Source organism: Macrotis lagotis, chromosome X, assembly GCF_037893015.1.
Source record: "Macrotis lagotis isolate mMagLag1 chromosome X, bilby.v1.9.chrom.fasta, whole genome shotgun sequence".
NCBI classification, from domain to species: domain Eukaryota; kingdom Metazoa; phylum Chordata; class Mammalia; order Peramelemorphia; family Peramelidae; genus Macrotis; species Macrotis lagotis.
The window spans coordinates 238,562,839-238,576,748 of NC_133666.1; the positions used below are offsets into that span (position 1 = coordinate 238,562,839).

The following is a 13,910-nucleotide window of genomic DNA, read 5'->3' on the forward strand; positions in this document are numbered from 1 at the left end:
ATCTTTGCAAAGGAGAGGGATGACAATGAAAAACATTGCTTTTGGGGGGAGCATGTTTATTTTCTGTAATTTTACAACATTCACTTTTGATGGTTTTGTGGTAGTTCTTTCCATTTATATTGTTGTGACCATTGTGTTTATCATTTTCTTTTCTCTGCTTATCTCACTCTACATCAGATAATGTAAAGCTTACCATGTTTTCTGTAGTCATATTTCCATTACATTCATGTAGCAAATTTTGTGGGCAAGTAATACTTTGCCCCAATCTACTTTGTTTCCAGATCTCTATTACTACAAAAAAAAAAAAACCAGTACTTGCTATAAATATTTTTCTTTTTATCATTAACCTCCTTGGGGATTTATACCTAGAGGTGGAATCAAGGAGTATGGAAATTGTGGATACTTTATTTACATAAATTACAAGTTGCTTTCTACAATGTTTATACTAATTCACAAGTTCTACAACCATTGCATTAGTGTTTCTGCCTTTTCTCCATTTTCCCCAAGATTGACTTTTCCTATCTTTGACTTTTCTATTCATGACAATTTTCTAATTTTCTGGTGAAACCTTGGGGTGTTTGATTTAAATTTTCCATATTACTAGTGATTTGAAACCATATGTTTCATATGGTTGGTAATAGTTTTCAAATCTTTTAGGAATTATTTGTTCATGTCATTTGGCTATTATCCATTGGAGAAGATGACTTTTGGTTTTATAAATTTGCTAGGTGTCTATATACCTTCTGAGAAATATGGTAAGATTTTTTTCACATTTGACTGATTTGCTTATTATCCTAGATGCATTAATTTTATTTGTGCTTTTCAGTGTCATGTAATATAGATTTATGAGTTTTATCTTATAATTGCCTCTATCCCTTGTTTGATTAAGAATACACTTCCTGGGACAGCTAGGTGGTACAGTGGATAAAGCACTGGTCCTGGAGTCAAGAGGACCTGAGTTCAAATCCAGCCTTAGACATTTGGTAATTACTTAGCTGTGTGACTTTGTGCAAGTCACTTAACCCCACTGCTTGGGAAAAAAAGATAAACTTCTTACCCACAGCTATGAAAAGTATATAATATGCTTCTTTCTTAACTTTTACTGTCTGATCTTTAATATTCAGGTTTCTTGCATCTTTAATGTTTCCTTCTCCACTGGTTATTTCCCCTTTGTCTAGAATATGCTCATATTTTCCAGTCCTTTACAAAAAAATTCTTCCTTTGATGTTTCCAGCAGCTTGAACTATTACTGATCTATTTTCCTTCTTTCTTTAAAAGTCAATTTTTTTGAAAGCATATTACACTCACTGCATCCATTACTTTGTTACCACTGTTAGTCTTCTGTAGTTTGTGATTGGCTATTTCATTGCTCAGTTATTTAGTTTTTCACTCTGTAACAGTTTGTACAAGTCTTCCCTAGTTTCTCTGAATCCACTACCTCTGTTACTTTTTATGGAACAACAACATTCTGATTTATCTTCTTTTTAAACAATTCTTTGATCCTATCAGTTCTCTATTCTAAATCATTAGTATAAAGTAAAATATAACCTCAGCCCAGCATTCAAGGCTCTCCATAATCTAACCATAGTTTACCCTGTAATCCAAATTTCATGATACTTTCCTACTATAATTTATTGTAGCCAAACTGGACTACATGCTATTCCTGAACAAAGCCTATCTCATATCTTCTTGAGCCATTTCTTACACCTGCAATGCCTGCCCTAACATCTCTTCTGTCTGTCTGAATTGTTCAAGGATTAGCTTAAATGTCATCACTTCCACAAAGCTCTCCCTAATCTATCTTCTTCCCCAGGAAAAAAAAATGACCTGCTTTTCTGAACTCTCTTTGTATTAATTTTACTGGAAAATAACATCTAGTCTCTTCTTTTAGACTAAATTCCTCAAAAGCAAGAACTATGTTTTCTTCCCTTTTGCATGTGTATTAAAAAGTTTTCTTTTGATAGGAAAGTGAAGTGTACTTTGCAAATGAAAATAGATACTTATAGATATGTAATAAAAAAACAAAATAATTTTAACTGAGTTATATTTCTTACCCACACTTTCTGAGGAGTAGATTATGACCGTATTTATTTTCTCTGTTCTGTATACTTACAGGTCTTGTGAGGTTGTAGAATGTGTGAGCAATGATGACACAATATATTATATCACCTGTACAAAAGTGAGTAGCAGTAAACCCATAGATTTGGTTGTCCTTGTATCACGAAGAAAACCTATTGAAGATAGGTGAGTATATGAAGTTACTAGAACTATAAACACCAGGAGCAGGAAATTCGATATTCACCTTGGTCTGCCTCAGGACCTAGGATAGCTACTTTCACAGAGAAGTTGAATTTGTATTGCGTTAAACCACTTATATTCTAATCCTTCAAGATGTGTGATTTCTTCAGTATTGCCTCCATGAATGCATGGCATAACCCCTTTATGTCTTAGTAAACAATCTTCATAAGTTGCTGTGACTGTAAAGTACATCACTATGAAGTTAACATGGTGATGAACCACTTCTCTAAACACAGGGAGGTTCGTCCCCAGATGATACACATCAAATCTGTCTTAAGTTTGGTAAATGGAGCCAGAATTTGTATTCTCTGGCCATAGCACTTTGGTAACCCAGGCTTACCTCCAAGTCATAATGAAAAATCAAAGCAGATTATTGTTGAGTTTGAGTAGAAACTTATATAGTCACCTCCTCTCCTAATCAAAGAACTCCTGAAAGTTACTTCAGGTTCAAGTCATGTTGTGAGTCAGTTTCTATACAAAATCATGGCATATAAGCCCACAGTGATATTTCTCTCATCATAGTAATAAAAGGATGCATTAATTCAAAGCAAAAAAATTAAAGCAAAATAAGTAAAAGCAAACATTTATTTGGCACTTATAATAAGCATGACACCGAAATAAGTACTGGAAATATAGATAGAAGCAAAAAAGAAAAACAATCCTTGCCCTCAAGGAGCTTATATTCCAATAAGGAAAGGCAACATAAAAAGGGAGTTGAAAGTTCTTCCACAAGGTTATGGTGGCAAAGTTCAGAAATTCAGAAGAAGAACCAGAAGGATGAAGATTAGGTGGTTTGGGCCCCTGCCCATTATGGATAACTTGTGAAGATCTCATCAATGAGAGAAGAAGACTATTCCAAGGCAGAGGGTCAAATACATAGAGCTGCCTGAGGCACTCAACAATATCAAGTCCAGTCAGATTGGATAAGCATATAATAGGGAAATGTTTGCCAAAATAAATAAAAGCACAAAAAAACACTGATAATAATACATTTCAAAACTGTCACTAAGCTGCAGGGAACCCTCTATATGGATTAGTGATATTTAAATTTGACACCACCCTTCCAGGATGAGAAGGATTCTGAAGAAGATGGATATTCCAGGGTGAGGAAGAGTTTAGGAGGAGTCCAGGAGGAGACTGCAGTTGAAGCATAGTGGCCAGGTCAGAAAGTTAGAATCAGTCAGAAGGGGAAATTCTCTAAACACACACAAGTGTATACTCTCCCATAGGTTCCCACCTCAGGATACTCAGAAATATGTGAAAGGAACTCAATGGAGAGCACATAGGTGCCCTATGTAGAATGGGAGGGGATATAGATAGCACTGATTTTGCATGGTGCTCATGAAATTCTTTCTAGTCGGGTCTCATTCCATAGACCCCTTGTACTGTTCAAAATTTCTCAATATCATTCATCATTGATTCCTCCTTAGAAACTCTTTAGAAATCCATTGAAACCTCCTTAGGGAAACAAACAATTTATGCTCCTGGGGCTGCATATCTGCTAGATCCCTTCCATGACTATGCTTCCTGGAAAACCAGTCTTGTCAGCTGCTGGCTGGTGATTACACTGAGCTGCAGACATCTTTCTCTGCTGCTGTTGCACTGCTAGCATCTCCTGCTTGTCTAGTGTCTACCGTGTGCTGCTAGTGGCTGGTGTCTTTTTTGGGAGGGATCCTGGTGGGTCTTACCTGCTACTATCTCCTGGTTGTTTGCTGAATTGCAATAGCTTTGTGACCTTTGCTCTCTGAGAGTAATTTCAGATTGTTTAGGTCATAGCTCCAGAGTCTATCTCAGCTCTTGATGTGGAAGTTATCCTGCCTGCCAAAGAAGCCCACAGCTAGTATTTTTCTTTTTAAATGCTTTTTTTTTCACTCTCTTGGGTAGTTTAGATGGGAAAAATCTCCACTTTTTTTCAACTCCCATTAAGCAAATCACCTCAGAGGAGTCATCTAACTGGACTAAAAGCATCTGGATGGAACTGAAGCCTTTTGCCATTTTCCTATCAGATATCCTTACAATGAACACACACACACACACACACACACACACACCCAAGAATATTGATTGTGAATAGTGCCGATAGAGTTCTTTCTAGGTGGGTCATTGCATAAATCTCTTTAGTTAGATCAAAACTTCTCAGTCTCATTTATCACTGATTCCTCCTCCTTCCCCTCTGTCTCAGTAGAAGAGGTATTACTACTCTCTGACAAGGTAAATCCCTCTGCTTATATCCTTGAATCCATCTCTTCTTTCTCTAGGAACTTTCTCCAGCTGTTATTCTCATGCATCATCAATAGTTTTCTCTCTGCTGATTCATTCCCATCTGCCAACATTCTTACATCTCCCAACCTTCCCTGGATACTTCTTTATCATATAGCCACAATAACATTTGTTTCTTCCCTTTCATGACCAACTTTGTTGAGTAAAAAATAATCTAGGGGGCAGCTAGGTGGCACAGTGGATAGAGCACCTGCCCTGGAGTCAGGAGGACCTGAGTTCAAATCCAGTCTCAAACACTTAATAATTACCTAGCTGTGTGGCCTTGGGCAAATCACTTAACCACCATTGCCTTGCAAAAACCTTAAAAAAGAGAGAGAAAATAATCTAAATTTACACCAGATGCCTTTATCTCAGTAGTTCTTCGAAAGTTCATGGCAGCTACTTTAGTGTGTGATGAGAATTGAGTAGTAATAAAATGCACATTGGAGTTTCTGAATATTCAGGAAATATACCACAATTCTTCATGGAAAAGAATAATACTGTTCAATGAAAAAAAAAACTTCTTCCTCATCACTCACTCTCTTCTAACACTTTGCATTCTGGATTCGAATTGCACTGCTCTCTCAAAAGTCACCAATAATTCCTGAAATCTTTTATTCAATGCTTTTTTTTCCAGTCCTCATCCTACTTAACCTATTTGCAGCATCTGACATAGTTAACTAGTTTCTTAGATACTCCTTCTTTAGCTTTTGAGATAGCATCAAACTAGTTTTTCTCTTTTCTCTCTTAACTGTTCCTTCTTGGTCTCTTTTATTGGCACCATATTTTCTTGCTGATGTTATCCTCAAATCTCTTCTCTTTCTTCACCCTCTGCTTAGACAATGCATTCATTCTCATAGCTACTTTTTAATCTCCTCTAACATATGACCTCCAAAACTATAAAATCCTAAAATCTGTGCTCACGACTTACATCTATATCTACAGAGCAATTTCACCTGATTTTCCACCAGTACCTTACACTTACAATGGTTAAAATTATTTCCCCCAAAACTTCTGCTCTTTATTCTTCACCCTTTCTGTAACTAGAATCATTATCTCTCATGTTCAAACATTTTTGTTATCTTTAACTCATTCCTCTCCCTTATTTCTGTTCCCTCTTCTCTTTTCTCACCAACACTGTTTCAATGTAGGCTTTTATTTCCATAACAACCGAAATAGTGAAGCATGACCCTAAAGTAAATATCTATTCTGTATACTTTTTTCTAAAAATTGATTTTTTTTTGCAAATTTCATGTTTAAAAAACTCAACAGTCATTTCAAAAATTTTTGAGCTCCAAGTTCTTTCCTTCCCTCCTACTCCTCCCCTCCTTGAGAAAGTAAGCAATTTGATATTGATTATATATGGAAGTCATGAAAATATATTTCCACATTAGTCATGTTGCAAAAGAAAATACAAAATAAAACATTAGAAATGAAGTTTTAAAAAGTATATTTCAATCATCATTCATAGTTCATCAGTTTTCTCTCTAGAGGTGGATAGCCTTTTTCATTATTGTCTTGGATCATTGTCTTGATCAGAGTAACTGAGTCTTTCATAATTAATCGTTTTTGCAATATTATTATTACTGCATATAATTGTTTTCCCAGTTCTTCACTTTGCATCAGTTCATGTAAGTCTTTCCAGGTTTTTCTGAAACCATTGAACCGTCATTTCTTAAGGCACAATAGTATGCCAATCACAATAATATAATGTGCAACCATTCCCCAACTGATAGGAATTCCAATTATTTGCCATGACAAAAAGAGCTGCTATAAATATTTAAATTCTTTTCCTTTTTTAAGATCTCTTTGTGAAACATACCTAGTAATGGTAATTCTGGGCCAAAGGATATACAGTTTATAACCCTTTAGGCCTAATTCTAAATCATTCTCCAGAATGGTTGGATCAGTTCACAATTCCACCAACAATTCATTAGTGTCCCAATTTTTTCACAACTCCTCCAGCAACTGTCATCTTATTCTTCTATCATGTTACCTAATTTGATGGGTAGATGGTATCTCAGAGTTGTTTTTATTTGTATTTTTCCAGTCAGTAGTGTTTTAGAGTGTTTTTTTCATGTCACTATTGGTAACTTTGATTTCTTCTTCTGAAAACTTCCTGTTTATATCTTTTGACCATTTATCAACTGGAGAATGGTTGTCATATTTATAAATTTAGTTCAGTTTCCTATGTACTGAAAAATTAGGCTTTTGTTAGAGAAACTTGCTGTAAAATTTCCCCCATTTACTGTTTCCCACTAATTTTGATTGTAGTAGTTTTGTTTGTGCAAAAAAACTTTTTAATTTTCTATAATCAAAGTAATCCTCTCTATCTCTTATTTAGTCATAATCCAAAGATCTAACAGGCACATTTTATACGTGCTCCCCTAATTAGCAAATTGATGTCATCTTTTATGTCTAAATCATTTATCTATTTTGATTTTATCTTGGCATACAGTGTGAGATGTTGATATATGCCTGTTCCTACCAAATTGCTTTCTAGTTTTCCCAGCAATTTTGTCATATGTTGAGTTCTACCCCCAAAATGTTTAACAAAAAAACACTAAATTACTGTGGTCATTTATTACTGTTTAATGTGTACCTAGTCTATTCCACTGATGATCCATCACTCCATTTCCTTGCCAGTAAGAGATAGTCTTGATGATCAATATTTTGTAACATTGAGATCTAAAACTGCTAGGTTCCCTTCCTTCACATTTTTTTTTCCATCAGTTCCCTTGATATTCTTTTTTGGATTTTTGCAAGGCATTAGGGTTAAGTGACTTGCCCAAGATCACACAGCCAGGCAATTATTAAACATCTGATGTCAGATATGCACTCAGGTCCTCCTGACTCCAGGGCCAGTGTTCTATTCACTGTACCACCTAGTTGCCCTGGTTCCCTTAATATTCTTGACCTTTTGTTCTTTCAGATGAATTTTGTTATTATTGTTGCTAGCTCTATAAAATAATTCTTTGGGTAGTTTGGGTAGAATATCATTGAAGGTGACAAATGTCAGCTTAGGTAGGATTGTCATTTTTATTATGTTGACTTGAACTACCAATGAGTAATTATTATTTCTCCAACTGCTCAAATCAATCTTTATTTGTATAAAAACTATTTTGTAATTATGCTCATATACTTCCTGGGATTGTCTTGGCAGGTATACTCCCAAGTATTTTATATTGTCTGCAGTTATTTTAAATGGAATTTCTTTTATATATATATTCTCTAAGTATGCCTCTTTTTATTCCTTCAATTTCTTTTTATCATCTTATTTAGTTCAAAACTGAATAATAGTAATATAATAGACATCCTTGCTTCACTCCTGGTCTTACTGGGAAGGCTTGAAGTATATCTCCATTATGGCTAATACTTGCACTTGGTTTTATAAAGCTACTACTTGTCATTTTAAGAAATTGATTCTTACACTTCCTAGTGCTTTTTAATGGGAATGGGTGTGTTGTATTGTGTCAAAGGCTTTTTCTTCATTTACTTACACAATCATAAGATTTTTTTTAAACTATTATTCATATGGTCAATTATGCTGATAGTTTTCCTAATATTGAACCAACTATAGTATTCCTTCTATAAATCTCACCTTCTTTACACTGTTCAGAAGAGAAAAAGAGGCTAAGGTTGCAGACTGGAACTTTTAAGTATTGGTTTTTTTTTTAAATTTTGGGGTTTTTTTTTGCAAGACAATGGGGTTAAGTGGCTTGCCCAAGGCCACATAACTAGGTAATTATTAAGTGTCCGAGGCTGGATTTGAACTCAGGTACTCCTGACTGTAGGGCCAGTGTTCTATCCACTGCACCACCTAGCCACTCTACTTACTTTTAAAAATAAAAATGTACTCCCATTTGTCTGGAACTCCACTTGACACTCCACTTGAATCAAAACAATGGATTGTAAAAATCTCTGCTTAACCCTGCTATTCAAATAGTATGTTCAGATATCACCCTTCTCTAGGCGAAGGAAGCTGTTTTGCTAATGTGTCATAGTCAAGATCCATTTGCCTTGTTATTTTCAGTGCCAAGGCCCTGAATCTTACTGAATGAACTTTATCATAAACCATCCCTGGAGGGTATTACTCAAAATAAAGTTTTCTTAGATTTATTACTAGACAGTTTCTTTTTCCTACAGTAACATGCATATAATCCAAATGAGTCATTTGTTGGCCTCTCTGTGGGAGCTGTGAACTCCATATTGTAAGAAAAGAAAACTTACTAGATGAAAGCTTTCCAGGTGTCCACGTGATCAGTACTTATTACCTTTTGCCTATATGTATTATAGTTGTATTTTGTTCTTTTCTTTTCTTTTTTATAGATGTGAGCTACTTCATGCATATTTTAAATGGAAATATGGCTTTTATAAAAGAAGTTAGAGATGGGGGAAGAAATAAATGAACAAGAGACAAAACAACCTGTCTCCTGGTGGCAGCCTTAGTTTGGATGTTGGAGAACCTGAGTTCAGGTTTTGCTGAGGTTTCCTGAATGACCTTAAGCTTGTGAAGCCTCAGTTTTCCCATCTGTAAAATAATATAGAGTGACTAGAGACAGTGGTGAATAATGAACAGGACACTGGGCTCACACCTATTAGTTGCATGACTTTGGGAGAGTCACTTAACTTTTTTGTGCCTTCATTTCCTGATCTGTAAAATGAGGGGATTAGTTCTAATGATCTTTAAAGTCCCTTTTAATTCTAAATCAATGATTTACAAGAGTGTGGTGAGACAGTCATTTGTGAATATTAAGTGAGAGATCTTATTGGTACACAATATAGGGAGCCAGGATAACATTATGGATAGAATGGCAGACTTGCATGTAAGACTTGGGCAAATCACTTAACCCTGATATGCCTCAGTTCCCTCATCTGTAAGGTGGAATAAAAAATATGACTGACTTTACAGGAATGTGGTAAGGTTAAAAAAGTTATATGTAAAGTGCCCACTTTAAATCATTATATAAATGTTAGAATTAAATGGTCTGGGACAAGTTAATATGAACAAACAAGAAATTATGACAGAAGGGTTAAGAAAGATGAAAATAAGAGGAGAATCTGAAGAGAACATTTTTAGAGATGGTGACCAAAGCTGATGGTACTAGCAGAAATGACAAATGTTGGACACTGGGGCCTTTTGTTTGAGGGCTGTCCCAAGGATTTTTTCCATTATGGAAGGGCCATCCAGAGAATAAAATGTAAAAGGGCTGTTGGACATCTGCCCAGATGGTCATTTTGCTTATATAAATAATTTTCTTAAGCCTTCTTTAGCAAAATGGAGACATACAGTGAAAATATCATTGAAGGGAGAAGGCAAAAATATAGATCATAAAAAGGAGGAGGTGTGGTGTTTAGAGAAGAGCCTCTTGGACAGAGACAGAGTAGAAGAGATGAGAGAAGACCAAGTCCTTTTTGGTCAGAGTATTTGAGAAAGAAAGCTAGGTACTCTAAGCCCTCTCTCATGTTTTTCATTTAAACTAATATTAGAGAGGCAGCTGGGTGATGAAGTGAATGGAGCACCAGCCCTGGAGTCAGGAAGACCTGAATTCAAATATGGCCTCAGACACTTAGTAGCTGTGTGACCTTGGGCAAGTCACTTAACTCTGACTACGGCCAAAAACAAATAAACAAACACCAGAAGAGTAACCCACAATTGGGGGAAATTTCCCAGGGGTGCTGTGGGCTCTTATTATCCTTAGATTTCATCTGTGTCTTCCCCTGGCTCATATTTACATGGTATACTTATAGAGCATTAGAGGAAACTAAATCCTAAGAGTTGAGCAAGAAGGAATAGAGAAGTTTAAAAAAGACAAATATACACTATTATCTAGGTAGAAAGAAATATTGCAAAATATTTGCAATCCTTTTCTAGAACACTTTTCACCTCTTTCACTATTTTATATATTTGAATGTTACCCCTCAAGAAGGTTCCATTGGAATTGGTTGAATTAAAAAATCTGGATCTTGAAAAAAGCTACAGATTGAAGTGAAAAGAACATTGGTTTCAAACAGTTCAAATTAAAAGTATGACTGGACAAATTCCATTCCTTCGAGTCTTATTTTCCTCCTTTATAAAATAGGGATGGTTTTATTAAGACTTCCCTTGCTATGAGGAAAGCACATAGATGATAGTTTATTTTGAAATTTCTGCTTTTCTCTAAAGATGGTCCCCTGCTGGAACATGTGTTCTTTTTTACTCATAATTTTATATTTTCTGTGATACTGAGGACATTTCCTTTCCTCTTTCAGTAACACTTATGTAGTGGCAGTGAAGTCCGTCACCCTGGCATCAGTCCCACCTTCTCCACAGTACAACAGAAGTGAGATCACATGTGCAGGATTCCTGATACAGGCTGTTGACAACAGCTCTTGCAAGGTGAGTTTGCTACAACATCTGCTGATCTGTTTTGTTTCTGGTAGACCAGTCACAGAAAAATATCCTAATTCAATCCTGCAAGAACTCTGACCAACTCAGTGAGTAACCACAATTCCAAAGGACCCACAGTGAAGTTTGATATGCTTCCTCCTAATTGAGAAGTAATGGGCTCAGAAAGCAGACTTGAGACTGGTTTTTTTCGACATACACAATCCTGGAATTTATTTTGCTTGACTGCTGTGTATTTGTTTTCAAAGTTTTTGCTTTTCCTTTTTTATATAAAAAATGCTGGAGATTGGAGAGAAAATAGATTTTTGCTAACTGAAAAAATTTTAATTAAAAAAAATTGGTTTCAGTGACTTATTAATCTTGGTCAGGGTCTGAGACTTAGGCCTTGAGATCCTTCCTAGAACTGTCCCAGAAATTGATCTTAAGGAGTCAGTTTATGTCTTTATTCCCACCAAAGAGATTCAAATCCCAATAAGATGTTCTATGTTAAAGAATTTCCTATTTTATAAAAGTCTAATTAAAACAAATATATATGTATATTTATATACACACACACATATGTGCATATATTTTCTTTTTTTTTTCTTTTTGTAATAGGTATCATATTTGAACCAAATTTCTTCTAGCATCCTTCCTTATTTTGCTGGAAATATTGGTGGCTGGTCAAGATCCATTGAGGAAGCAGCTGCTTCATGTATCCAGTTCATAGAAGAAGCAACTATTGACAGATTTATTGACAAGTAATACTTTAAAACAGGGCAGCTCTCACTGGTCTGTTTGTGGACTAACCATTTTGAGGATTACTTGCAGCAGTTTTTTATTCCAAGCCCTCTTTCTCCTGATATCCAACAGGCTTGTGGGCCAGGGAACTAAATTTTAAATTAGCCTAAATAAAATGGAATCATGGAGATGTTGAAGAAAATCTTAAAATTCATTCCAGTACTTCAGGGATCAATGATTTTGTGGGTGTGGGTCTTTCCTTTACCAACATCAATCACAACTTACCAGACAGTTAGATGAATTGCTGAGGCCAAGCCCCTAGAGTGGAGCTTTTCTAACCTCAGCTGTTCGGCCTTGGATGACAGACACACTATCTTTCCATTTCATAATGAAAGACTTTACAGTTAAGAAGACTGACCAAACTTTCGTCTCTGCTGACACAGCCCTACAAAAACCTAGATCACCTGAGGGACACAGCGAGGCCTCAGAGTGCATCTTTAGTGGAGTGTACATTCCAAGGTCAGGTTTAAATGACTTTATTTGTACACTGTCCTGGATTCACCAAGTCCCTGTTCCCCTCTGGTGAATTGGATAACTAAGAGTTGACTGATAGGTAGTATTATTTATATATATATATATATATATATATGTAAATATATGTATCTATATACATAATATGCAAATTGATATGGAAGCAGTTTTCTTATTTTTTTTTAAAGAACTAAGTGTTAGTCGTAACAGTGTGACTGGTGTACCATTTACATCTTTGGAAAACCTGAAAAGAAGACTGGTTAGGAACTGAATAGTTGATTAATAGGATGACATTGTTTCATGGGAACAGCAGGTGCCTGTATGTCAGAAGCATCTGACAAGATGTATTACACTTTTAGAGCTTGAAATTAGGAGGACATTAAAACATAATGGAATTCAATCAATTTCAGTAATAGGAACTACTTACTGGTGTCATTTAATATATATTCAAGGTGGCTGATCAATTTAGTATCTATTGCTATATATACATGTAAAGTACCTGCAAAATGTGATATCAAGGGGTAAAAGAACATTAAGTGAACTCTTCTTTCAGAACTATTACATTAGCACTTTATTCTTTGACATTCATTCTTCTACTCCTGCTATCCATGAATTGGATTGGTCCTGAAGGCAAATCAGCCTTTTCCAGGTGAGCCTCCTTTTTGGGAAAATCTTTCTGCATCAAAAGATTTACTTGTTTACCTGAATTCTCTCAGGTTCTTAGGAAATCTGGGCCTTCTTCTTAGCCTTCAGCCAGTCTCCCCTTTCAAATCCCCCACCCTCTCACAGTTTTCCAATTTAAACATTCTTTTAAAAATTATTTTCTCTCAGTATCTCTAAAACAGGGGTTTTACTTTAAAAAAGTCTATAGTTATCCAAAACTATTTTTCTGGAATCATTAAAAATATTGGAATAATATCCATGAAAATTAAAATCACTATACACCTATTAAATTCAGGAGAACAGAAAATAAGAAATGATATACAGAAATATAAACTGAAAGAAACTTTTTTTCCAAAAAATTCAACTAAGTTTTTTGGATTGCTTCTTGGTATAAGGAAAAATGTAATTCAAGGGCAGTTAGATCACAAATTTATATTGCAGGGTTTTTTTTTTAGCCCTCTCATACTGTCAGATGGCCCATACAACCGAGACTTCCAAATACTGTCTGCTTGCCCTTAACAACAATATGGTGTTTGGGTTTGCACCTCCTGAAGCCTTTTCAAGACTGTAAAGTTTGGTTAGTTGTACAGTGTGCGTCCAGCTTGATATTTCTCAGATGTAAAGATGCCGTCAATTCTAGTCTTGAATGTCATACTTGAGCAACAAAGGATGGCCCCTTCCTTATAATTTTGAGGTCAAATCCTAACCCTCCCAAGCCATTCCAATCCTAGGCCCCTCATCTCCCAGATGGAAAGAATCTCTTCTAATTTCTTTCTGACCCCAAACAGTGAAAACTGTACTTTTATTCTTTTTAAAAGGCTTTCTGTTTATACTTCCAACTGGATACTTCTCGGGAAGGTCAGGATGGATTTAAACTGACGGTCTTACTCTGAAACATCAGAAGAGTTTATTAACCCCTTAACCTAAGGTGCCTAATTCAGGAACTAGTTGGAAATCAGAGTATAAAGCATCTTTTTTTTTTAAAGAACTATTGGGCTTATAATTGTGGTAGTAACTTCAGTCACTGATTTTAAAGAAGCTCAGCAGAAAT

General features: G+C 35.5%; 1 protein-coding gene across 3 annotated transcripts in view; it reads left to right on the plus strand.

The window, feature by feature from the left end:
• ACOT12 (acyl-CoA thioesterase 12) overlaps positions 1-13,046 on the plus strand; it is a 69,829-nt gene extending 56,783 nt beyond the window's left edge. For 2 of the 3 annotated variants that reach the window (XM_074207733.1, XM_074207734.1), the window contains exons 13-15: positions 2,116-2,244; positions 10,810-10,936; positions 11,543-13,046. In XM_074207733.1, the coding sequence (XP_074063834.1) occupies positions 2,116-2,244; positions 10,810-10,936; positions 11,543-11,689 (403 nt within the window). In that variant the 3' untranslated portion in view covers positions 11,690-13,046. The remainder of the gene's footprint in view (positions 1-2,115; positions 2,245-10,809; positions 10,937-11,542) is intronic. The other variant, XM_074207735.1, reaches the window with a different exon arrangement.
• Positions 13,047-13,910: the final 864 nt, after the last annotated feature.